The sequence below is a fragment of the Bubalus kerabau genome, chromosome 17 (assembly GCF_029407905.1).
Source record: "Bubalus kerabau isolate K-KA32 ecotype Philippines breed swamp buffalo chromosome 17, PCC_UOA_SB_1v2, whole genome shotgun sequence".
NCBI classification, from domain to species: Eukaryota; Metazoa; Chordata; class Mammalia; order Artiodactyla; family Bovidae; genus Bubalus; species Bubalus kerabau.
Genome location: NC_073640.1, coordinates 65,342,312 through 65,369,907, shown reverse-complemented (window position 1 = coordinate 65,369,907; position 27,596 = coordinate 65,342,312). Strand labels below are relative to the sequence as shown.

General features: G+C 43.8%; 1 protein-coding gene across 2 annotated transcripts; it reads left to right on the top strand.

Moving 5' to 3' along the window:
* Positions 1-590: 590 nt before the first annotated feature.
* On the top strand, positions 591-19,564 carry LOC129631323 (zinc finger protein 345-like). 2 transcript variants are annotated; one of them, XM_055552266.1, is made up of 5 exons: positions 591-900; positions 1,050-1,163; positions 9,675-9,801; positions 14,194-14,277; positions 16,147-19,564. In XM_055552266.1, exon 5 carries the CDS (start codon positions 16,149-16,151, stop codon positions 18,549-18,551), a length of 2,403 nt encoding a protein of 800 aa, XP_055408241.1. In that variant the 5' UTR covers positions 591-900; positions 1,050-1,163; positions 9,675-9,801; positions 14,194-14,277; positions 16,147-16,148; the 3' UTR covers positions 18,552-19,564. The 2 variants fall into 2 exon arrangements, with proteins under 2 accessions (XP_055408241.1, XP_055408240.1); XM_055552265.1 differs by lacking the exon at positions 14,194-14,277.
* Positions 19,565-27,596: the final 8,032 nt, after the last annotated feature.

Sequence of the window (27,596 nt, the reverse complement as noted above, 5' to 3'; positions counted from 1 at the left end):
CTCTGTAACCCCTTTGTTTGGGGCTCAGAGCTGGGAGTGTTAAGTTCTTAGGGCACGCCCACATAATAAACCTGAGTTCTCCAACTCTCCGAGTGCGGTGTTTGGTTTTGGCAACAATGGAAGCACTTTCAGCCTCCTGGTCTCTGAAGTTGGAGGTCCCTTGCCTGCAGACAGGTGGTCACAGTGCAAATCATTTTGTGAAAACATGTTTCCTCAGGCTCCAGAGGGTAGTGAAAAAACCCTAATTATTCAGGGCATCCTGTGGCTTCCAAAGTGGCACTAGCGGTCAAGAACCGCTTGGCAATGCAGGATACACCAGAGTGGTGAGTTCAATTCCTGGATCAGGAAGATCTCCCAGAGGAAGGCAGGGAAACCATTCCTGTATTCTTTCCTGGAGAATCTCCATTGGCAAAAGAGCCAGGCGGGCTACAGTTTATGGGGTGGCAAAGAGTCAGACTTGGCACGCTAAAGGCAAGGAATCTTTGGCAAGAGTTCTGAGAACAAAGCTTTGCAGGAACCCAAGGCCCCCAGGTGATTCCCGCCAAGCACGCATTCCCCACCACCCCTCCCCCAAGGGCACAGGCAGAGGCGGTGGAGGGCCACACCCATCCTAGAAAGAGCCCCTCCCCGGGCAAGCAGCCCAGCAAACTTTCTTTCTCCAAGTTCCCGCCCTAATCCTCAGCTCCAGAAAGGTCTCAGGAGTGTGGAGGGTGAGGCTGCAGCGCAGGGCTCCTAAATGCGATTCTTCACCCGCCAGGTTTCAAAACCCCTCATAATGTGTGTCAGCTAGCCCAGTGGTCAGGTCCACAGTCTCCCGTGAATTGTACTGTGACCTGTTCTCTGTAATGCAAAAAGAAAGGAGAGCTCTCGGGGGTGATCTGCAAAGAGAAATCACCACAGGTAAGCACCAAACACAAAATGTGATTAGCATATCAGATTAGTCTTGATTGCGGCCTACAGATCAGGAACAGGGGAAGCCAAAAAAAGGCTCCGAAAACGGCGGGGGAAACAAGAAGGTTCTTTCTTCAGTTTCACTTTATCGGTTGCAGGTGAAACAGCCTTCGAAGGTGTTTTCTCAACCTGTGGATGTGCGTTTTTGAAATAACATCCCCAGGAAAGACTCACGGCAGCAGGAAGAAGAGGAGGAAATGGCAGCTTCTCAGGTAAATGTCCTGTCCCGGGTCTGGGAATGTGTCTGCTTTTCCTCCTGAAATGCCTGGACTGAGAACCTGCAAACCTTTAGTTCTCTAAGTTTTCTCCCTGGGGGATTGGGTGTTGCCTTCTTCTTATTTTTCCCTTTTTTTCTTAAAATAGTGAAGAACTGGTCTTTAGATTAACTTCTCTGTTAAATCCCAGAGCCTGCTATCCATTGTCTGTATCCCAGCTTTCTCTAGAGCATGATGAATTCTCAAAATGAATTAGTGACGTTGAGTTGTTCACTATATGCCGTTTGTGTGAGATCAACACGGGGAAGCACTGGTACCAGAGATTCCCACTGGGATGTGGTCTGGTGTTAGGATCATGGTGAAGTAGGGGAAATGCTGTGATGAGTTTACATATGGATGCAGCTTCAGCTCATTAGAACCGGAGTTACAGATTGTCCTTATCGAGTGAACTCAGTGGTCCACAGTTCTTCAGAAAAGTTTCAGAAATTAAAACGTTGCAGAGACTGCGCTCTATCGATAAGGGAAACTAGCTACTTAAATGTAGTTCAGTTCACTTGAGTGCAGTTCAGTCGCTCAGTAGAGTCGGACTCTTTGCGACGCCATGAATCTAAGGACGCCAGGCCTCCCTGTCCATCACCAACTCCCGGAATTCACCCAAACTCATGTCCATGGAGCCGGTGATGTCATCCAGCCATCTCATCCTCTGTCATCCCCTTCTCCTCCTGCCCCCAATCCCTCCCAGCATCAGAGTCTTTTCCAATGATTCACCTCTTCACATGCGGTGGCCAAACTACTGGAATTTCAGCTTTAGCATCAGCCCTTCCAAAATTAGGCCACAGATCGGGAAAGGCATATATGAAGTGAAATTTGCTTATGACACATTTTAAAAATCTTTATTTATTCGGCTGCACTGGGCCTTCGTTGTGGGAGGTAGGATCTTCAGTCATCCTCGTAATTTTCAGGTTCTTTGATTGTGACATGTAAACTCTTAGCTACAACGTGTGGGATCCAGTTTCCTGATCAGGGAAAGAATCAGAGCTCTGTGCATTGGGATCTCAGAGTCTTAGTCACTGGATCATCACGAACTGCCCATACTAATATGTTTTAATGATAGATTGAGATCATAGTTTCCATAATAGTGCCAAAATACTCATGCAATGATAATGCATTCTTCCATGTACTTCTTACTCCATGACTCATGTTCATCGGTTTAGGTGTTTCTGTGAGATTCCCATGCTATGAATTTGTTTTTCTCCATTTGATTTGAACACTCACATGTGTTTAGCAGAGATACTGGTTTGGGGAGTGGCGGTTTTCATCCCAAGCCCAGGCCCGCTCTTTTCCAGTACACTCCATGCTCACATCACAGAGTCTCATCACAGCTTTGTATTTTCCAAAATGTTTACAAGAATCTTATTAGTCCTAATCTATGCTCAACTGTATTAAAATTTAAAATAGAGCTCATTGCTGTATTTTAAAATGTATTAAAACTACAGCACATTTTTAATCCATTCATAATTACGTGAGTTTAGTGACAGGAAACTTTTTTCTCTCTTCCTCCTAATGAGTATATACCCCTATTTGAGTGTATGTCTGTACTCAGTGGAGATGAGTTTGACTAGGCTCCAGGAGTTGGTGATTGACAGGGAAGCCTGGCATACTATGGTCTGTGGGATCCTGAAGAGGTGACACGATTGAGCGACTGAACTGAACTGGACTGTATGTATCAAAATATTAGCATGACTTGATCAATTTTCTTTTCTTCTTCTTCTCCTTCATCTTTTTTTTTTTTTTTTTTTGGTTAGTTTTTTTGAAGAACTCTGTGGAAGGCAATGACTACCCTGTCCAGTATTACTGCTTGGGAATTTCTTGGACAAAGGAACCTGGCAAGTTAGAATCTATGGGGTCACAAGAATTGGACATGACTGAGTGAATGCAACTTTTCTTGTCTTTAGTATTCTTTACAGTTACAAAATCTTCTCTCACCTTTTCTTAGAGCTGTCTCTGTGAATCTGTCATTAGTTAAAATTTTATTAGTTAAAAGCTAAAGTAAATAAACTGAAGTAAAGTTTAAGCTCTGCTATTTAATGGCTGTTTGATAAAATATGTGCCAAAAGGTATAAGAGCACCATTACTGATTTTGAGTTGTTTCAAGGGCATCCACCCCCAGCATGACAACTTCCGTCCACCGTGTCAGGAACATAGTAGTTGAGGCAAAACAGAGACCATTGTCACCTGGCCACCGCCTCCCGGATATATTCTACAGCCGATTCCTCAGCCTTCTTCCCTGTCGCTTTCACTTCTTTCCCTTTTGGTCCTGACTGATTTACAGGAGCCTGGGTGTTGCCTCTGAGCCATCCCAAGAGTGCCTTCCAGGTTTCAGGGAATCACCAAATGGTGAATCACCTGGTTGCTGCAGGGAATCTGTCTTTCTCTGCCCGTGTCACCTGGTGGCTTAGCTGCAGGGTTCTCAGTGGTCACCTCTCACTGTGTTACTCGACTGTTGGGTCACTCGGCCATTCTGTGCCATCAGTCGCTCGGAGAGACCACTGGGGAAAAAGGCACGCCTTTCTGTCAGCCAGTGCCTCTCAGTACTCCCATTCTATGGTAGGTAGGCGAAGAGTGGTTTCTGTTATATCCTAGGAGGCTCTCTCATACTCAAGCCTTGGCTACATTGTCAGAAACTGGAAAATTTTGACCCTCCAAAAGGCCTGGCTCCAATACAAATGGGGGACCCCCAAAAATGTCCTCTGAGTGGCACACTAGGTTTTGCCAAAAGACGGGAAAGGACTCAGAATTTCCTCCTGTTCTGTTGCCTCCTGTCTCCTGTCCCTCTGTGTGTCTCTCCATCAGATTTCCTAGATGACCCCTACTCAGCCTTTCATATCCACAGGATCTCTGGGAAAGGATTCTGAGGTTCCCTTTGGTCCAGCTCTTTCTTCTACATTCAAAAGCCTGAAGGATCAAAAACTGCCCTAACATTCTAAAGAATCCCCTTCTAAGGAAGCTGATCTCTCAGGTGGAGAGGGAACCAAGCTTCCCCCACTCCTGAACATCCTAAAAAATTCCCTTCTGACTACTCCTGTTTCTCAGGCCTGGGAAGGACCAAGCTTCCCCCACTCCTGCAAATTCCCTTAACCCTTCAGATTCTTCTGATGGGCCAAAGACATCACTTCCCACCAGAGGGGCAGTCCAAAATTTTTATCAGCTGAAAGATCAGAGACAATTGGAGCATTCGTTGGTCTATATTTTAGCTATAAAACTAAGACTACAGAAAGGGAAGATGTCTTTTTGACACAAGATGGCCCTGATAGTCTTTAGACTCTGGAGAAAACTGGTTAAAATGAAATTTTCTTTCCCTTGGAAACTGCAAAACTGGCTCTTTTTGCATATGCATTTACAAACAACTAGCTTGTTAAAAGGCCTGCCTAGGGAAAAGCTTGAAGTTACCCCTTTCCCTGTCCTTGAAAAACACTGCCCACTTTGTCTTAGACCTGACTCACCCTTGGGCAAATCAGAACTTCAAGCCAAACAAACAAACAAGCAAACAAAAAAGAGGGTCAAAGAGACATTTTAAATCTCAGGCAGGAAACTATGAGATCTCTGTCTATTGTCTGAATTTATGTATATCTCAGTATGCACTCTTGTTTTTTTTTTTTTAATGCTGAAGTTGTAAATGAGTTCTAATTTAATTGGCCTAAAAGAAAGGAAACACTTAGAAATCAGACAATTCTAACTACAGGAGAAATTAAACTAAATGAATTTCATATTCTCGTGAACTGGGAAATACTCAATATTAAATATCCAGTATTAGTGTTTGTTTGCTAATCTGATGTAGATATGTCTAAGAGTCATTAGGCACAGTATTTTCATTGTGCCTAGGTTTATTATAAGTTAAATATATTTTAATATTTTTTATATCTGTTACAAGTTTGTCAACCAGCAAAGTACCTCTCGGAGAAGGCAATGGCACCCCACTCCAGTATACTTGCCTGGAAAATCCCATGGATGGAGGAGCCTGGTAGGCTGCCGTCTATGGTGTCTCTAAAAGTCAGACACGACTGAGCGACTTCACTTTCACTTTTCACCTTCCTGCATTGGCGAAGGAAATGGCAACCCACTCCAGTGTTCTTGCCTGGAGAATCCCAGGGACGGGTGACCGTGGTGGGCTGCCGTCTATGGGGTCGCACAGAGTTGGACAGGACTGAAGTGACTTAGAAGCAAAGTACCTCTAGTAAAGGAAAAGAAAAAAAGAGAAAAAACCTCAACGGAAATGTAAAAAAGATACGAGCTTTCAGAGAAACTCTTTTAAGAATAATTATATTTAAAAATGTCTGTCTAAAACATTCTCTAAATTTTGGTAACCTGAATTTCTGGGGCTGTGCTACACTAAGTGATGGAAGTTTATTTACTAGCTAGGTCATTTCCAAATAAAATAAGATCCTGAAACATTCATCACGGAGGATTAACTTCCTCTTACAGAGAAAGTAGAGATTTTGGACTATTCATGAATAATGCTTGATGCCATCCTGAGATGTTCTCTAGAAATGTTTTTATAAAAATTATCACGGGTATTTATGTTCACCAATCTATAGAATGCTTAAGTTCTTGGTTGCTTAAAGAAAGTAGGATGTGTATTTTCACTAAAGAAGGTATGAGGGATGAAATTACATTTTATGAAGGGAAAAGGAAATAGATCTGACTTACAGATGGCTGTTTCAGGATAGGAGAACAAAGTCATGGGTACAGAAAGTGATAAGAATATTTTATGGAAAGTGGACGCCAAGGGAAGAGTTTTGTGCATAAATACAAGTTTTCTTGAGATGTTGAGCTGCCTTTGATACTGGATTTTAAGTTTCTTTACCTCTGAAGGGATGTGTTCTGTTTACCTTTGAATCTTCATTACTTTGGCTAAGTGAATATAGTCTCCCAGTGATCTATATGATTGTATCTGACTGAGTGTTATAACCCCTTTTGAAATTTGTCCACAAAACTTCCTAAATAACTTGATTTCTAGCTGGCTTTGGAATGCTTCAGAGGGCCCCTGAGACATCCCAGGGAACTATTAAACTACCTGGGTTCATTGGACATGTTAAATTACATGGGAAGTACTGTTGAAGGGGTGATAAATCTCAGATTATGCTGTATGGTGGATGTTACTAATATAGACATCTTAAAATTATGTGAGTTCATATAGATCTGTGAAGTGAAGTGAAGTCGCCCAGTCATGTCCAACTCTTTGCGACCCCATGGGGTGTAGCCTATCAGGCTCCTCGGTCCATGGGATTTTCCAGGCAAGAGTTCTAGAATGGATTGCCATTTCCTTCCCCAGGCGACCTTCCCAACCCAGGAATCGAACCCAGGTCTCCCTCATTGCGGGCAGATGCTTTACCATCTGAACCACCAGGGAAGCCCAAATATTTATTTATTTGGCCGCGCCAGATCTTAGTTGCAGCATGCAGGATCTAGTTGCCCAACCAGGGTTCGAACCTGGGTCCCCTGCCTTGGGAGTTCAGAGTCTTAGCTGCTGGGCCACCAGGGAAGTCACCATAGATCTGATATGCCCTAATAAAATGTGGTCAACTATAATTCTACTTATCCAGTGAACGTGTTACAAGTCACAGCAGTGACCAGGTACACTGTCAACTGCAGTTTAATCAGATTTAAACATGCCTTCTATGGTTTCACTCTGGTGCCTTTGTAAGAATACTGCGACTTCATGATTTACGGAAAAGATTTTTCTAAGGTCAACCAATAAACAAGTCAGACTGGAATTTAGTTGAATCTCTATGTTAATAGAACAAAGTTTTCTTAGAATGCGGCTTTCAATAAGAGATTATGAATTTCTTTCCCTTTAAGGGATTTATATTCATTTTTAAAATCTTTTTTTTTACTTTGGTAAAGTGAATAAGCATTCCTTAAGATTATGGTACATGTAGACAAAGCTGATTCTTCTTCTACAAAAATAACCCCTCATGCTTAGACGTTTGCCATCCTGATGTCCTTAAAACATGGCCATGGTCTGCTTGTCAATCAGGGAATTAAAAATGGGTGAACAATAGCTGTAAATCAAAGAGTCAGGGCTATGGGAAATCCAACATGGCTGCCTGGCTTTTCCCGGCTCCCTGACAAACCTCATTTCTATATGACGGGTTAAAGCCTTCCCGGGCTACAGGGTTAATGCCCTCATAATGAAAAAATTATGTTTCACTGAATATTAACTTTTTTTTCATTGCTAAAGTCAGTTTCTAGTTTTGTTAACTAAAGTCTAGTGTTCACTATGATTCACTTCTGAGATAGTTCCTTCTTCTGTTATATTTCTAAAAGATTTAATTGTGTTATTAAAAAGGATACTCTAAATTTGTTTCTAAAGCTAATCTCAGTAAGCAATCTTCAGATAAAGAATAGATGCTCCGTGATATACAACCAGGAGATTACCATCTGGCTAGTCATTTAACAAGAAAAGTCAGATGACCTGGAGTATACTGGGCTCTACCTAATGAAAGTTCTTGACCTTTCCTTCTTACTTAGTCCTGACTAATAATTGCTAGCTCTAGCTATATTATTTTCTATGTTGCTTGTTTCAGAGGATTGATTCTTATGTTACTCAATGTGTGGCTGAGCCTGTGATAAAATGCTGATATGCAGCTCCACATGCTCTCAATGATTGTAATAATGTAACTCTAGATATGGGAAGAAGGAAGAAAAGGGAATATTTTCCTGGACCAAGAGGCTACTTAGACAGGTATGGTCCAGAGATTTTGCTACTCACAAGGCCCGCTCTAGAAACAGCACATTGAGTGGCCTATCAATGGATCCTTCCCTAGACCTGGGAATGAGCCTACCCAGTGCCGCAGGACACAATGGCCAAGAAATGCCCCCAGAGCATGGTCAAATATGTGGCTATGAAGGGACTCTGCTGACTGGACTCTGCCAGCTGTCTCTACAAAGCTGACATCATGATTACTGTAAGCTCCTGACATTCAACACCCTGCAAAAGGAGTTCAGAGTGGAGATCAGAAATAAGGCACTCTGCTCTGGGAAAAACCCAGAACTGGCCTTCCGAGAGGGAGATGTTTTCAGGTAAAGATTTTCTGAGCCCCAATGCAGGCTTCTCGTACCTAGAGAAACACTAATGTCACGAACCAATGTCCAGTCCTGGTTTTCCTGGCTAGCCACTGAGCAGCTTTTCTACTTCTCTTCATCTTTGGGCCATGTACCTTTAACTTTCTTGTAAAGTTTGTTTCTTCTAAAATACACCAAGTTTCCAAGTGGTCCTGCAAGAATATTCCCTGACTAACACCTAGACAATGCTGAAACAAGTCACCTTATCATTCCATGGACTCTCATCTCCCTCCATAAATGCTCCCTGACAGAGTAGACAAAGGGAACCCAGAGCCCCATGGCCCTCTGTTCAGCCTGAAGAAGCCAGAGTGGTCTTTGCCCTCTTTTCCTGGAAACTGGATTCCCAAATGTGTGAGAAGGGAAATGGGTAGATAGTAAGACGTGACCAAGGTATCAACAAGGGCCAAAAAATTGGCCATAAAAAGAAAGAGGGAGATACATGGTGACACAGGGACTAAAGATCAGATAAAACAGAAGAGGGTCTTGGAATGCAGGAACGAAAAAACAAGACCCTTAGCATCGTTCCCTCCCCCATGTTGTAACTGTTGATGGATTTCAGGTCCTCCTGAGCAGTATAAACAGTCTCTCCTCCTACCCCATAAGCAGAAATTGTTTTTCTTACTCTTCCCCCACCCAGTATAGGTGCCTCATCCATTCAGCAAATGATCCGCAAGACCCCTATCCCATTCCTTGTACCCTGGCTATGAGTGGACTAAGGACCCCTGCCCAACATCCGTTCTCATTTGCGCTGGCCTGCTCTTCTAACAGCGTCCCCCATTCTAATAAATTTTACTTCCCTCTCATTTTGTCTCAAGTCTGGAAATTCTTTTCCAACACAACCCCAGGCCACAAGAAAGGTTACTATCCTATTAGACCTGTTGAAGTGTGTAAAACAAAGTTCCAACTTAAGTATGAATTCTTACCTTAGTTTTCTGTTTCATTGGGGTTCAAAATCCTCATTCATCGAGCAGAATTTTCAACATTACTAACTCAAATAACCTTGCTAAAAATGTGGCGATTTGGCCCCACTTCAGAACTCTTGGTTCAGAATACATTAAAAAAAAAAGTCCTATTTCTTTGATAAACATTTATACTGCGTTACACGAGTAGAACACTGAAGAATAAATATGCTCATACTGCCCTGATTATTCTATAATTGCTCTTTCAGATGAGAGTAGTTTCTCTAATGGCTTGTGGATCATCACTCATCCTCTTTTGTTCACATTAGAAATTGGGTAGAAAGGAGTACTGTGTAAAAAATATATTGTATAATACCAGCGAAGCCACTAAATCTCGACCAGGACTCTCAACTTGCCGTTTTCATCTTGGATCACATTAGGAAGACTTCCCACGGCCTATTGGTATCTGCACTTTGTATTTCAGGGATGGCTGACGTTCCAGGATGTGGCCATAGACTTCACTCAAGAGGAGTGGGAATGCCTGGACCTCAGTCAGCGGGAATTGTACAGAGACGTGATGTTAGAGAACTACGGGAACCTGGCCTCCTTGGGTGAGGACAACTGCCTTCCAGAATCCCTTATCTACCCACTGGGTTTTAGTTCCGTCATGTCAGGAATGTCTTCTGAAATTTTCTGCTTCCCACCGTAGTTTCAGATCTCTGCTTTCTAGGGCCAAAATGGGTATTTGTGAGTTTAGATAGAAAGGGGATGATTCATGATGATTCGTTATTCTGGTGACGTTTTTCTTCCTTGATATACTCTGCCTCCTTCCTTCTAGGTTCATGGTAATTGTGTAAGTTCTGTGGTATTAAATAGCTGCACCCTCTCTTAATTTCACACAAGGAGCAGCGAGGAACTCATCCTTCATCACATGGTTTTGGAAGATTTGCTTCAGTGAAAATGGTTTTCAGAAACCTGGGTTTGTGTTTGCTACTGTATAGAAATGTATCACCTGCCCCATTCTGTCTCTTAAATCATTCGTGAATTTATCTCCAGTGATTGCTTTTTCCATCACAGTGTGAACTACAAGTCTCCTCTTGGCTTGTGACAAACTGCATTCATTCATTGTTTTTCGATTTCTTGGGGGCCCTAGGAAAACTCTGCCAATTTCTGAGTAACTGTATGAGAGTCCTTTTAAAGTTTCCTTCTACCTCTAGACAGAAATGTGTGTGGATTGGTAGACAAACTGCCAAACTTCTAGCGATACTGGGGATGGGTTTTTGTTCTCTGGTTTATAATTTCCTATCCACTGGGAGCGACACATCAGATCAGATCAGATCAGATCAGTCGCTCAGTCATGTTCGACCCTTTGCCACCCCATGAATCGCAGCATGCCAGGCCTCCCTGTCCACGACCAACTCCCAGTGTTCACTCAGACTCACATCCATCGAGTCAGTGATCCCATCCAGCCATCTCATCCTCTGTCGTCCCCTTCTCCTCTTGCCCTCAATCCTTCCCAGCATCAGAGTCTTTTTCAATGTGTCAACTCTTCGCATGAGGTGGCCAAAGTACTGGAGTTTCAGCTTTAGCATCATTCCTTCCAAAGAAATTCCAGGGGTGGTCTCTTTCAGAATGGACTGGTTGGATGTCTTTGCAGTCCAAGGGACTCTCAAGAGTCTTCCCCAACACCACAGTTCAAAAGCATCAATTCTTCGGCGCTCAGCCTTCTTCACAGTCCAACTCTGACATCCATACCTGACCACAGGAAAAGCCATAGCCTTAAGTAGACGAATCTTTGTTGGCAAAGTAATGTCTCTGCTTTTGAATATGCTGTCTAGGTTGGCCGGAGAAGGCAGTGGCAACCCACTCCAGTACTCTTGCCTGGAAAATCCCATGGACGGAGAAGCCTGGTAGGCTGCAGTCCATGGGGTCGCTAGAGTCAGACACGACTGAGCGACTTCACTTCAATTTTCACTTTATGCATTGGTGAAGGAAATGGCAACCCACTCCAGTGTTCTTGCCCGGGGAATCCCAGGGACGGGGAAGTCTGGTGGGCTGCCGTCTGTGGGGTCGCACAGAATCGGACACGACTGAAGCGACTTAGCAGCAGCGGCAGCATCTAGGTTGGTCATAACTTTCCTTCCAAGGAGTAAGCGTCTTTTAATGTCATGGCTGCAATCACCATCTGCAGTGATTTTGGAGCCCAGAAAAATCAATTTTGGAGCAACACATTGGACCTTCTAAATACATTTCAAATTCAAGTAATTTTTCACTGCTGAAAGCAAAACCTCGTGACAATGAAAGAATGCACATCTCAAGTTGACTTCAAAGTTTCTCTTTTCCTTATATGATCTTATATTAAATATCTGTAGTGTATTTGCCCCAATTCTAATATGTTAAAATACGTTATTCTTTTTTTTATTTTATTTTATTTTTAAACTTTACAATATTGTATTGGTTTTGCCAAATATCGAAATGAATCCGCCACAGATATACACGTGTTCCCCATCCTGAACCCTCCTCCCTCCTCCCTCCCCATACCATCCCTCTGGGTCATCCCAGTGCACCAGCCCCAAGCATCCAGTATCGTGCATCGAACTTGGACTGGCGACTCTTTTCATATATGATATTATACGTATTTAAATGACATTCTCCCAAATCATCCCACCCTCTCCCTCTCCCACAGAGTCCAAAACACTGTTCTATACATCAGTGTCTCTTTTGCTGTCTCCTATACAGGGTTATTGTTACCATCTTTCTAAATTCCATATATATGCATTAGTATACCCTATTGGTGTTTTTCTTTCTAGCTTACTTCACTCTGTATAATAGGCTCCAGTTTCATCCACCTCATTAGAACTGATTCAAATGTATTAAATATGTTATTCTGTTAAGTCAAGAATTTTAAAATAAATTGACATAAAATCTTAGCACATTTTCCACTATATTGTTCTCGGTTGATTCAAACTATGACAATTTTTAAATTATATAAAGACATCGTTTTTAAAAGTTCTAATTGGAATATAGCTGTTTTCCAATTTTGTACTCCTATACAGCAAAGAGAATCAATTATACATATCCGTTCAGTTGCGTCGCTCAGTCGATTCTGAGTCTGCAATCATGATCTGCAGCAAGTCAGGCTTCCCTGTCCATCACCAACTCCCAGAGCCTGCTCAAACTCATGTCCATCGAGTCCACGATACATCCAACCATCTCATCCTCTGTTGTCCCCTTCTCTTCTCATCTTCAATCTTTGCTAGCATCAGGGTCTTTCTCAGTGGATCAGTTCTTCACATCAGGTGGCCAGAGTATCGGAGCTTCAGCTTCACCGTGTCCTTCCAATGAATATTCAGGACTGATTTCCTTTAGGATGGAGTGGTGTGGTCGTCTTGCGGTCCAAGGGACTCTTAAGAGTCTTCTCCAACACCACAGTTCAAAAGCATCAATTCTTCGGTGCTCAGCTTTCTTCATGGTCCAGCTCTCACATCCATACATGACTACTGGAAAAACCATGGCTTTGACTAGATGGACCTTTGTCAGCAAAGTAATGTTTCTGCTTTTTAATATGCTGCCTAGGTTGGTCATAGCTTTTCTTCCAAGGAGGAAGGGTCTTTTACTTTCATGGCTGTAGTCACCATCTACAATGATTTAGGAAGCCCAAAAGATAAAGTCTCTCAGTGTGGAAACAGTGTTTCTCCCGCCAATTGCGATGCAACCGATCTGACCGGTGCCATGATCTTCGTTTTTTGAAGGTTGAGTTTGAAGCCACCTTTTTCACCCTCTTTCAGTTTCGTCAAGAGACTCCTCAACTCCTCTTCATTTTCTTCTATAAGGGTGGTATCATCTGTATATCTGAGATTATGGACATTTCTCCCTGAAATCTTGATTCCAATTTGTGCTTCATCCAACCCGGTATGTCACATGATGTACTGTGCATATAAATTAAATAAGCAGGCTGACAATATACAGCCTTGACATACTCCTTTCCCAATTAGGAATCAGTCCATTGTCACATGTCCAGTTCTCACTGTTGCTTCTTGACATGCATACAGGTTTCTCAGGAGGCAGGTAATGTAGTCTGGTGTTCCCACCTGTTTAAGAATTTTCCACAGTTTCTTGTGATCCACGCAATCAAAGGCTGTGGTGTAGTCAATACAGCAGATGTAGTTGTTTTTCCAGAACTCTCTTGCTTTTTATATGATCCAAGGGATGCTGGCAATTTGATCTCTGGTTCCTCTGCCATTTTTAAATCCAGCTTCAAGAGCTGGAAGCTCTCAGTTCACGTGCTGTTAAAGCCTGGCTTGGAGAATTTTGAGCCTTTGCTATTGTTTGAAATGAGGGAAATTGTGTAGTAGTTTGAGCGTTCTTTGGCATTGCCTTTCTTTGTGATTGGAATGAAAACTGACCTTTTCCCGTCCTGTGGCCACTGCTGAGTTTTCCAAATTTGCTGGCTTATGGAGTGCAGAACGTTAGCACTATCATCGTTTAACTTCAAATAGCTCAGCTGGAGTTCCATCACCTGCACTAGCTTTGTTGGTCATCATGCCTTCTAAGGCCGACTTGACTTTGGACCCCAGGATGTCTGTTACTAGGTGAGTGACTGTATCATCGTGGTTATTTCGGTCATTAAGTTTTTTTTTTTTTTCTATAGTTCTTCCGTGTATTCCTGCCACCTTCTCTTAATATTTTTTGCTTCTTTTAGGTCCATCCCGTTTCTGTCCTTTATTGTTCCCATCTTTGCCTGAAATATTCCCAGTACCTCTATTTTTCTTAAAGAGATCTCTAGTCTTTATTGCTCTTTTGATCTCCTTCCCATTTAGGTCCCACAGAGCAATGAGTAGACTTCCCTGTTTCAATCATAGTTTTAAAGTCTCTCTTCTTTTTGAATTTCTTAAAACTAGTACTGTATTAAGTTTATCTTATTTGTTTTCAGTTTCCTCAGACATTTTGCTGTGTCCTCCGTTTCTGATTAGTTCTCTGTCACTATCATTTATGATTTTTAGGTTGAATCATCTAATAGACCATTCTCAGAAACATGTGTGGCAAGAAGTGGAATTAAAAATTACTGGCACCTAGGATTTCTGAAAGTGAGTGTTTGGTGTCTCCACTTAAGATGACTAAAAGCAAGAATTAATCATTAGATTGCCTATCACGTCTTAATTCAGTGGTCCTTGGGGGTTTTCATCTTGTTTCTTCCCCTATAACCTATTTCTTTGCCATGTCATTTTGTTCAGCGTTCTGTTTGTGGTCTCTGTTTTGACGGGTTCAGAAACCTAGTTAGTCTTCCTTCTGGTATCTGTCCCTTGGTGGGTGAGGTTGGTCCAGACGTTTGTGGCCTTATCCTCTCTTGATCTGTGCTTTGATTGCTGGTAACTGTGACCAGAGCCCACCGGGGATATTCAGGGCTGTTGTCCCCTTGTTCTGTGGTTGTTACTGCCTTGTCTCTGGTGGTGCCTGCTCCCTGCGTGGTGGAATAGGGCCCCTAGATCGGATTCTTAGCTGTGATTCTGATCTGTGGTACCACGCTGCTGGGACTGGAGCACACCCACTGGGAAAGAAGTCACTAAGTATTACTCTTCTGGGGATGTTCACCTCAGGGTGTGCTCTGTTGTCCCGTCTCATGCATTCTGCCAGCTCTCATGTTATGTAGTGTTGGCACTGCTCTTGGCCCCACCCTAAGTGAGGGCATGATGGCCCATGGCCCTGTTGTCTCTCAGATGTTGTTTTCACAAGGTCACCAGCATAGATTCAGTGAAGTCAGGTCCTGGGATTGCATTCAACGTGGAGCTGGAGCCACTGTGGTGCTATGGGGCAGCTCAGGCTCTGTCCTGGTTCAGCCCCTTTGTGTGGGAGCCCACAGAGTGTACAGCTGCCAAAGCTACACCTGCCATGAATGAGAGAGCCCTGGTATTTGATTCAGATGCTCCGTAGGGGCTAAGGTTACAAAGCCGGTTGTGAGTGTAAGACCATGGCTTGTGTTGCTGGCAGGAGAGGTTTCAGCTTTTCTTCTTAATCCCTGGGGTTCAGCTGTATTTTCAGCTCCATCTGTGCGTTTGGCCAACTCACAGGTTCTGATCCTGAGGCCGCCCCAGGGCACAGGGGACTGTTGATTGTGGAGGAGGTCGGTGGGGGAGGCCATGGCTGGGGGATCAAATGACCTACATGGGTCCTACATGGGTGGAGTTCTTCGTAGTCCCTGCTGAGCAGGGGCCGGTCTAAGGGACAAGGGATGGAACAGGCTTCCTGTTTGGGCGTCACTCACCAATGGCGCTCAGCTCTCTGGTGGTTCAGGCTTCGACCACAAGCATCCCGTTTGCAGAGCTCCTCCCTACTCCCATCACTTCAGGCTGTTTCCTCACAGCCAACAGCAGCCGTCTGCCCCAATCTGCTCTCCAGACCCCACCTTTCAGCACCCAGCTCTTGTCTGCATTGGTGGAAAAGCCTCTAAGGCTGGATGGGCAAGGCTGAGGTCAGTACCCAGTGTGCAGGTCTCACTCTGTCCTGCTGCCACACGCTGGTGGCTGTGTTTTCTTCCCACAGAGAATGAGGCTCTCCTTCTGTCCACACTGAGCTCCCCCAGTGAGGGGCTTCCTGGGGTATGGAGACCTCTCCTCACTTTCATCTCCCCACAGGGTTGCAAGGCCAAACCCACTTCTGCTTCTCTTCCTTTTCCTTCTTCCTGCTCTCCTCTTTTGTCCTACCTAGCTTAGCAGGAATCTTTCTTGTGTTTTCAGATTTCCAAGGGCCTTTGCTAGTGTTCAGCTGTGCTCTGTGAGAATTGTTCCATTTCTCATTCATTTGTGGAGAGAGAGATGAGCTCCACATCTGCCTAAGCCTCTCGCATCTTGATCATTCAGTCTCTATTTTATTTTTAAACTAGCTGTGATCATCAATTTTCTCTAAAGATATTCATTGAGAATAGCAGGGAAAATTACTTGTTATTTGGTATCTTTCAGCTATGTCTCCACAAGATACCCAGGATTTGATGCCGAAGAATCCAGCATTAGAAGATATATTCCCCAAAGCAACCCTAGGAATATGTCAAACATTTCACCTCGGAAACTTAAATTTAATGAAAGACAGGGCATATGCGAGGGTAAATGAAAGACAGAGAGGATGTTTATATGGACATAAAGAAATGGAGACAGTTATACATAATGCTAATGTTACTGCAAAAAGAAATGAGCAACGTGCATCAAATTGGGAAAAACACCAAGTTCAGTCTTCAACGTCTGCTGAGAAGAGTAAGTGTTTAAGAAAAGATGCCCATCCTTTTTTGAAACATACATGTTCTCTAAAAGGGAACATGGACAATCTTAAAGGTAATCTAGTCTCTACTGCAAATACTCATTCAGACAATTCTGAAGGTAGGCTTCGACTAAACATATATTCAACCATGTCTGAATACTTACAATTTAACAATGAGAGGACAAACTCACAATTTAATCACTTTGAGGGATCCATGAGCAGGGAGTCATTTTTCTTCCCACAAGAGATATTTTCTCCCCATTCCGAGATGTATAATGTTGATGAAAATGAAAGAGATGCCATCCAGCCATCATTGTTCAGTACATATCGTGATGTGGTTACTACACAGCAGCTTTGCATGTATAATAAAATGAGTCAGACCTTAAGTAAGAGCTCCAGCTCCAATAATTACAGGAGTATTTATGGTGGAGTGAGAAGGTATTCAGGCAGTGAAACTGGGTATACGGTTGAAGGAGACTCAAAACTTATGAAACATCAGGAACCTGAATCTTCAAACAAGGATTCTAAAAGTAAAACATTTGGAAATACCTTTGATGAAATGGCAAGTTTTTCTCTAAATAAGAGTACTTGTAGTGAAGAGAGGACTTGTGAATATGGTAAGGTTTCTAATCAGTCTTCAGAACTTATTCAACAGCAGACTGTTCAGAATCCACAGAAAGAAAACAAGTGTAATATATGTGGGAATGTCTTTAGTAAAGCATCCAATCTAAGCAAACATAGGAAAATCCATACAGAAAGGAAACCTTTCAAATGTACAGATTGTAGCAAAGCGTTTAACCGTCGTTCACATCTTACTCAACATCAGCGAATTCACAGTGGAGAGAAACCTTATAAATGTACAGAATGTGGCAAAGCCTTTCCTTACAGTTCAAGTCTTACTGAACATCAGCGAATTCATACTGGAGAGAGACCTTATAAATGTACAGAATGTAGTGTAGCCTTTGTCTGTTCCTCACATCTAACCTATCATCAGCGAATTCATACTGGAGAGAAGCCTTATAAATGTAAAGAATGTAACAAAGCCTTTCTTAGTCGCTCACTTCTTACTCAACATCAGCGAGCTCATTCTGGGGAGAGACCGTATGCATGTAAAGAGTGTAACAAAGCCTTTATTCGGCGCACAGATCTTACTAAACATCAGAGAATTCATACTGGAGAGAGACCTTATAAATGTAAAGAGTGTAACAAAGCCTTTAATCATTACTCAAATCTAACCTATCATCAGAGAATTCATACTGGAGAGAGGCCTTATAAATGTAAAGAATGTAACAAAACCTTTATCGATCGGTCACATCTTACCCAACATCAGGGAATTCATACTGGAGAGAGACCTTATAAATGTAAAGAATGTAACAAAGCCTTTATTCAAAACTCAGGTCTAACCTATCATCAGCGAATTCATACTGGAGAGAGGCCTTATAAATGTAAAGAACGTATCAAAACCTTTATCCTTAGCTCACATGTTACCCAACATCAGCAAATTCATACTGGAGAGAAAACTTATCATTGTACACAATGTGGCCAAACCTTTATTTCTCATTCAAAGTTAATTGTACATCATCGAATCCATACTAGGGAGAAACCATACAAATATAAAGAATGTGGCAAAGCCTTTTTTACAAGTTCGGACCTTTGTCATCATCAGCGAATTCATACCGCCGATAGACGTTATCAATGTACAGAATGTGGCAAGGCTTTTATTATGCGTTCTAGGCTTACTAGACATCAGCGAATACATACTGGAGAGAGACCATATTCATGTGTTGAATGTGGCAAAGCCTTTGCTTGCAACTCGACACTTACTCAACACTGGCGAATTCATACTGGAGAGAGACCTCATAAATGTAAAGAATGTAACAAAGCCTTTCATCGTCACTCATTGCTGACTCAACATCAGCGAGTGCACTCTGGAGAGAGACCTTATAAATGTACTGAATGTGGCAAAGCCTTTGCTCGCTACTCAACGCTTTCTACACACCAGCGAATTCATACTGGAGAGAGACCTTATAAATGTACAGCATGTGGCAAAGCCTTTAGTCGGAGTGATCATCTCACTAAACATCTGAGAACACACACTGGAAAGAAACCCTAGTAATGGCACAAGTGATGGAAGAGATTTTCCCTAAATGTGCATCAGAAAACACAAGAGTTTATACGAGAAACCTATGGAGATGATGTAACGAATATGTAGAAAGTTATTTCAATCAAAAGTTAAATCGAAATAAATATCAGAGACTGCATACTAGAAGGCATTTCATCAGTCCTCTTTTCCGAAGTTTCTCTGAAGGAGAATGACTGTAGGGAGTACTCCATAGTTACAACACATGGAAAGTGGATATATTAGCATAAATCATGAGATGAAGGTTGATGGTTAGAAAGTTACAATTCTTAGTAATGTATGTATGCTTGTTAATAATGATGTGATTTGAGATTATTTGAAGTGAATGTTATTAAGCACTCAAACCATCCATACTATGCTTTGTTTCTAGTGTGTTTGCAGACATAGATTTTTGATGGTTTATTAAAGATTAGCCTTTTTATATTGTGTTGCAACCATTTCTATCTATCCTCCATTAGAAGATGAAGGATACCACACTGTAAAATGGAAAATGGCCATCTAAATGGACGTGTTTTTCATTGATGTGAAATATCTGGAGGTTGCCATGATGTAAGTGATCATTTAACCTTTCCATGTTGTAAAGTAAGCAGAAGTTGGTTGTAAGGGTTCAATAGTAATATCCCTGATTTTAAGAAGAACACAATGACAGTTCACTGCAATATTGATGTATCTTTATAATATCAACACAGGTCATGATTATTACTTGACACTGTTGAAATAAACACAGCTTTTGTGATAACCTCGAAATGTATTAGAAACTCTTCCTGGAAAAGGCATGAAATTAGTGTATACCATGCTTGCTAAGTGCTTCCTAGCCTTTGTTTGGTAATCCATAAAAATCACAAGTCTCACATCATTATAACAGAGAAATGAATATCTTTCTCTGTACTTTTGATCTGTACTTAATCATGGATCATGCCGTGGATTGTAAAAGGTTTTATTTGAACTATGTATGCAATTAATACATCAAATCAGATCAGATCAGTCACTCAGTCGTGTCCGACTCTTTGTGACCCCATGAATCGCAGCACGCCAGTCCTCCCTGTCCATCACCAACTCCCAGAGTTCACTGAGACTCATGTCCATCGAGTCAGTGATGCCGTCCAGCCATCTCATCTTCTGTCGTCACTTCTCCTGCCCCCAATCCCTCCCAGCATCAGAGTCTTTTCCAATGAGTCAACTCTTCACATGAGGTGGCCAAAGTACTGGAGTTTCAGCTTTAGCATCATTCCTTCCAAAGAAATCCCAGCGCTGATCTTCAGAATGGACTGGTTGGATCTCCTTGCAGTCCAAGTGACTCTCAAGAGTCTTCTCCAACACCACAGCTCAAATGCATCAATTTTTCGGTGCTCAGCCTTCTTCACAGTCTAACTTTCACATCCATACATGACCACAGGAAAATCCATAGCCTTGACTAGACGAACCTTTGTTGGCAAAGTAATGTCTCTGCTTTTGAATATGTTATCTAGGTTGGTCATAACTTTCCTTCCAAGGAGCAAGCGTCTTTTAAATTCATGGCTGCAGTCACCATCTGTAGTGATTTTGGAGCCCATAAAATAAAGTCTGACACTCTTTCCACTGTTTCCCCATCCATTTCCCATGAAGTGGTGGGACCAGATGCCATGATCTTCGTTTTCTGAATGTTGAGCTTTAAGCCAACTTTTTCACTCTCCACTTTCACTTTCATCAAGAGGCTTTTGAGTTCCTCTCACTTTCTGCCATAAGGGTGGTGTCATCTGCCTATCTGAGGTTATTGGAATTTCTCCCGGCAATCTTGATTCCAGTTTGTGGATTATTAATAAAACTGAATAGCTTTTCGTGTTTCAGTGATTGTAATGACTGAAATGTTAACCCACTACCAACAGTAACCTCTCCCACCTTATTTAAGGCTGTAGTGAAGAGGCCACAATGAACTGTTTGGTAGCACAGAGAGATGTCATATGTGGAAATTACTTGACTCACTGGCTTTAAACTTCTCACAACCTCATATATATTCCCTCACTTCTATGTTGTATCTCCTCTCCCATTTTGTAACTACTTGGACACTGTGACGATTCTAATAAGAAGGATGATACAGAGTGTTGTTGACAGTTTCCCTAAACTGCTCCGTGCTGTTGCTGCCTCAGCATCTGTCTGGGAGCAGGCAGCCTGCAGTTCCCTGAGCTCAGAGCAGCAGTCCTATGAGCACCTGCACGAGATGACCACCTTACTTGGGACCAGCGGTGTTGCTGAACCCCAGGGTCTATTCACAGACCCCTTCCATCCCACCGAGAGTCAATTTCTAGGCAGGTTTTTAAGTCTGGGTGTCCCCTAGGAGAGAAGGATCTGGAATTCTCAAGGAGGAAGAAAGCAAAAAGGTAGCCCCCACCCCCCCCACATTTCTGAGGATTATATAACAATCATATATCCTGTTTGAGGACAGTCTCAGGAAAAAAAAAAAAAATTCTGGCCAATCGTGTTGTCTTACAATGTAAATTATTGGAGTGGATCTAGTGAGGTCTTTACAACCTTCGGACATTGTTTTGATTCACTGTCATAACTAATTAAAAGTATATAACTCCATTGCTAACACTGGCGAGGGGGCATTCTTTCTGCCACCTTCTGATGTCTATGTCAAAAGCTTTCTCTTTATTTATACTTTAATAAAAGTATTCCACAAAAGCTCTGAACTATTAAGCCTCGTGTCTGGCTCCGAATAGAATTCTTCGTCTCAGAAGGCCAAGAATCCAGGTTTATTTCGTGGTTCAGCAACAGCCTTTCATCTTGGGGGCTCGTCCGGGACTCTTCAGGACAAGGTGAGGATGCTTGGAGCTGTAGTTCTTTGTACTAATAGTGAACATGTCTTTTGCTGTACTTCACTAACTCTACAGTGTGCTCGTGTGAATGAAGGAGATACCCTGCGTGAATCAACTGAGGAGCCCTGCTCTGCACTTCCTCGGTGACCTCATATGGCTTATGGCAGAAACCTGTACCAACGTGCCAATGCCAAGAGGCACCCAGTGTCTCTTTCAGGCACTGACTAGAAATGGGCAAAGCGTGTGGATCGAACTCTCATTTCTTGGTCAAACTTTCCAGTCTCTGACCATTTCATGACTTCTTTGGAATTAGAAATATTATCCTATCTGCCGGATGCTAGACTTTCAAGGGGCTTGTGATCTATGCCGTTACTGTGTAGTGTTACTTAGTTCTCCAGCTTGGATTGGTAGTCAGGAAGCGCCTAGCCTCGCTAGGTATGGAAAGTCAGGAAGCTAGATGGAGCTCTAGCTCCATGAGTATCTGAAGTTAAAGGTTACTCAGAATGGAAGTGCAATGGGTTTCTTCCTTTGGCAACACTAGGTGTTAGTGGACCTGAGGCGGCTTTCCAGTAGCTTTTGTCCCAACTCCTTATTCTTTCTGTGCAATCTGTGAGAATGAACTGGAAGGACTGGCCCTAATAACTCGAGAACAAAAACCAGTTTTTCCTCACTGGCGAGCCCTTGCCCAGCTCTTTTGCTATCTCTTATACTGGGGTGGTGATGCTTGGAAGGGACATCTCAGCTTTACGTTTGTATCGGTCTTATTGTGGTCAGGAATATACTCAGGGTTGTGCACACACACTCAGGTGACGAATGTTTCCCAAGCGGTCTTAGCTTGGGAGGCATTCCTGAAGGTTACTCTGATTGCACCCCAGGTGGCATCAGAGGCAAGCAAGGTTTTAATGGTGAGGAACTGGACATAGTCTGAGATGCCATCAGGTCTACCCCTGGTGCATCTTCAGCCCGTCTCGGTGGTAGAACCGGTAGGGACAAGTACGGCTCCTGCATTGGTAGGGACAGACTAAGTCCAACCAGGGAAGGAAAGCTTTGGTGTAACGTCTGTCTGCACCCCTGTCTAGAGCAAGGAGGGATGCCTCCGGTAGAAAGATGGGGCTTGTTGGTTTTTTCTCTCTTACAGAAGGGAGCTAACAATTGCAGCCTCACTCCTTTGAACTGTATGCTGAAAAACTGGGATAGATTTGATCCCCAGAGCTTAAAGAAGATACGCGTGATCTTCCTATGTGATACTGCATGTCCACAGTATCGGTGGGAGGATGGCGAACGGTGACCGGTTGGAGGGTCTCTGAATTATAAAAGTGTTTCACAATTAGACCAGTTCTGTAGAAAACAGGGGACATGGGTAGAAGTAGCATATGCGTTGCCCTTTTTCTCTCTGCGAGGTATGCCAGACTTATGTCCTAAGAGTATAGATTTGACTGTGAAACCTTCAGCTCTCTCCTGTCCTCCTTTGTCCCCATACCCGGGACTCCCAACTGAACACACTGAGAGTCAGTGAACCGCCCCCCACCCCCACCCCAGGAAGGGTTGCCTTGGTCTCAGTAAAAACCCAAGCACAATCTGGAATCAAGATTACTGCAGGAAATATCAATAACCTGAGATATCCAGATGACTCCATCCTTATGGCAGAAAGTGAAGAGGAATTCAAAAGCCTCTTGATGAAAGTGAAAGAGGAGAGTGAAAAAGTTAGCTTAAAGCTCAACATTCAGAAAATGAAGATCATGGCATCTGGTCCCATCCATTCATAGGAAATAGATGAGGAAACAGTGGAAACTGTCAGACTTTATTTTTTGGGCTCCAAAACCACTGCAGATGGTGATTACAGCTATGAAATTAAAAGACGCTTACTCCTTTGAAGGAAAATTATGACCAACCTAGATAACATATTCAAAAGAAGAGACATTACTTTGCCAACAAAGGTCCGTCTAGTTAAGGCTCTGGTTTTTCCAGTGGTCAAGTATGAATGTGAGAGTTGGACTTTGAAGAAGGCTGAGCTCCGAAGAATTGATGCTTTTGAACTGTGGTGTTGGAGAAGACTCTTGAGAGTCCCTTGGACTGCAAGGAGATCAGCGCTGGGTTTTCTTTGGAAGGAATGATGCTTAAGCTGAAACGCCAGTACTTTGGGCACGCCATGCGAAGAGTTGACTCATTGGAAAAGACGCTGATGCTGGGAGGGAGTGGGGGCAAGAGGAAAGGGGGACGACAGAGGATGAGATGGCTGGATGGCATCACTGACTCGATGGACGTGAGTCTGAGTGAACTCTGGGAGTTGGTGATGGACAGGGAGGCCTGGCGTGCTGCAATTCATTGGGTTGCAAAGAGTCGGACTCGACTGAGCAACTGAACTGAACTGAACTGAACTGAGGAGCGTTCCATCGTTAGGGCTGCCAGATGAGACATGGGACTTGACCCTCTTTGTACATGAAAAAAATCACACTGTACTGGGGATCGTCACAGAAACAGTTGGGACATCAGCACCCAGTCGCATGCCTGTGCAAAGCACTGGATCCAGTGGTCTAGGGATGGCCACAATGCCTCCAGCCATTAGCTGCCACTGTGATTCTGGCCAGAGAAGCAGGTAAGCTTACACTAGGACCAACTGTAAATGCAGAAGTTCCCCATGCTGTTACTGCCCTGATGAAAAGGGCACACAAGTGGCTGGCCAACTCCAGGATGATTCACTATCAAGAACTGCTTTGCAAAAACCCACGGGTCCAACTCGAGACTGTGAGGACACTGAACCCCACCTCTTTTCCCCTACAGAATAGGAACCCCTATCATAACTGTGAGGAGCTCATAGGTGAAATTTACTCGAGCGGGCTGCACCTGATGGGCATTCCTTTCTAGAACCCGGAACTGGAACTGTTCACTGACAGAAGCAGTTTCATCCAAGACGGGCAGCACAAAGCAGGCTCAGGCATAACAACAACTGATGAGATAGGAAGGCTGAGGCCTGTCCACAACGGTGGGCAGCACAGCGGGCGGAACTCTGTGCACTCTCCTAGGCACTAAGGTACACCGAAGGGAAACAAATCGACATCTATACCGAGGCAAGGATTGCCTTTGCTATTTACATGTACATGGAGCCATTTATCAAGAAAAGGGACTATTGAAAGCAGGAGGAAAGGAGATTAAAAAACAAAAATGAAATCCTTCGGCTGTTAGAAGCACTCAGGAAGCCTTCCCAAATGGCAGTCATCCGTAGTAAAGGCCATCATCAAGGAACTGATCCAATCACCTAAGGGATTAGTGGCTGACCAGGCTGCGAAGGAGGTGGCGACCCAAAGGAGCCCCACAGTGGGCCCCGAGTCGAGCTTTACGGTCCTTATGGAACCAGAATTGCCTCCATCCTTGAGATATACCAAGGAAGAAGATCAATGGGCTGTAAATGAAAGAAGAATAAAAGAAAAGGAGGGCTGCTGGAAGCTCTCAAACCAAAGACTCTTTGTCTCCAGTAATACAGAAATCTAGCTGGTAAAACAACATCATGAGAAAACTTGTTTCCGGAAAAAGTGCGCTGGGGAGCTTTCTGGGCCGCTACTATTTCGTTTCTAAGCTCCCAGCCCTGTGTGTTCAGATCAGTCCTAGCTGTGTGACTTGTGCCCAGAACAACGCCAGCCAAGGATGAAGACCCAACCCAGGCATGCTGACCGTTGGGACACTGCCCTTTGAAGATCTGGAAGTGGACTTTAATGATGTCAAGCCCTTTAGGGCCTGTAAGTATTTCTTTGAGGTAGTGTACACCTACTCGGGATGGGCTGAAGCCTACCCCACGTGCACTGAACAGGTACGAGAACTGGCCAAGGCCCTGTGAAGAGACATGATCCTGAGTTATGGCTGCCTCTCTCCATAGGGTCTGACGATGGGCCAGCTTTTGTGTCTCAGATAATCCAAACTTTATCCTGCACACTGGGACTCAAATGGAAGCTTGACACGTCTTACAGGCCTCAGAGCTCAGGAAAAGTTGAAAACATGAATTGTACCCTCAGCCCTACATTAGCTAAAGTCTGTCAGGAGACCAGTTATCTTGGGTCCACATGTTACCCCCAAGCTTTACTCCAAGCCCGTTGCACCCTAAGTCCTTAGGCTATTCTCCCTTTGAGATCTTATATGGGGGAAACCCCCAGTGACAGGAAAACTCAAGGGAAGCCCCCAGCAACTAGCTCACCTGGAGATGTCCCAACACCTTCAGATCCTGGGGAAGTCTTCCACCATATCGCCTGAGAAACCCTAGAAAGGGCACCCATTCTTTTGGGCAATTGGGTTCATGCCTACCATCCAGGAGATGAGGTAAGGGTTGAGTATTGGGGAAAAGGACCAAGTCAGCCAGTTGGGACAGGCCCTCACATGGTTGTCCGGGCAACCCTACTGTTGTTAAAGTTACAGGCATCATCCCTTGGATCCACCTCACCAGAGTCAAGAAGGCAGCAACTTCCTGTGATGAGGACAGCTGGAAAACAGTTCAGGACCCCGGAAATCCCGTCAAGGTCTGGTTCCAAAAACGAGAGCCCCCACTCACCAAAGAGGCTGAGCCCTGCTGTCGTCGCTCCAGAAACTGACTAGTCCACGCACGGCAGACGCTTGAGGATTCCTCAGCCTTGCTCCAGCCACACTGCGGCAGCTCGCTGGTCAAAGCTCAGCAGAAGCTTGAGGATCTGGCTATTCAGATATTAATGGATTTCTATTGTCAACCCTGGCCTCTATCCCTGATTGGTATTACTGCTGTGCTTTTCACTACAGGACTAGCTTCAGTCACAGCGCAAGTGTAGGATTTGGGTCAGAAGCTGCGGTTAGCTGTGTGTTACCTCACTGTAGTGGCGAGCTTCATTCTAGTCAGATGCTTCTTATGATCCATTCTCCCTACTGTCTAAATTGCTCCCAGTATAGCTGACCCCCCTTCACGATAGGCTCCGCTGCTGTAGTGCTGACCACCCAAAGATGGGGAGAAAACCTTTTGCTAGGGCCAGTCACCTGCTTTGTGCAGGCTGCTTTGGAGCCCTTTGCTGTCCCTTGGCGTAACAAATGGAGCCGTTCCTTATCCATCAGGCACCTGTCAACATTACAGTCCACCCTTGGAAAATCGCCTATTCAACCATCAGCTAGAACAATGTATAGATAGCCTATCCTATAGGCTGATCACGTACTGCCTTTCTGATCAGGTGATGTATATCCAGGGTCCTGGTGCCAAAAATGTTTCTCAGTTATGTCCGCCACTGCCGCTGCCTTTTCCCCACCAGAGGATCCAAACCCCAGGTGGCATCCCTACACCATGGCATTGCCATCATGCTCCTGGGCCTCCGTCTACCCCAAATGCCCCGTAGATGTTACAACACAGAACAGCTGTCTGTCGGACAAATAAATGGAAAAACCTACTGGACAGGGACAATAATGCAGACAAATGAAACACGAACCAACTTTGCCCTTAAAAATCAGCCTCTGCCTGTTGGCAGTATGACCGAGGTTACAGAGTTAACCCCCCCTTAGACCTTCTTCTGTACCAGGTTCTCAACGCAACTCATCACCTTCTGAAGGACACCAACCCCCAGCTGGCAGGGATTGCAGGCTTTGCTTATCCTTAGGAGCTCCACAGTATTTAGCTACAGCAGTACCATGAAATTTTGCAACAGCCATGGGAACTCTTATAGATCCACCCTTAAAAGGGCTAGTCTTAAGGGCCATTGAGTTAACTCAAAAGGCTCCAGATAATTTACAAATGATGAAGAACTGAAGCTGTAATCAATTTAGCCAGGGACGAAAGTAATCAAACTGTAAAAGGTGAGTGGCCCACTCATCTTCCCACAGACACAATATGGTGCCGCCCCCATCAAGGCCTTTTCTTGGTTTGTGGGACAGATGCTTACTTATGTCTACCAATCAATGGATGGGTATCTGCACCTTAGCTTTCCTCACTCCCCTGATGAATATTGGCCCTAACAACCAGACTCTCACCGTACCTCTGACAGCACACGTGCAGTCAAAAAGACCCATCCAGTTTATCCCCTAGTTTGGTTCCAAAATTTTGGCTGGGATAAGTATTGGAACAGGAGGATTGCTTCATCACTCACCTTCTCCCATATACTATCCAAGGACTTCACATGAAGGAGGAAACAGAACACGCTCTATCTTGAAAGCAGGACTCCATCTTGGGCTGGACTGTGGACCTTGAGCTATATGCCCAGTATCTATGGAAATGAAATATCCACTA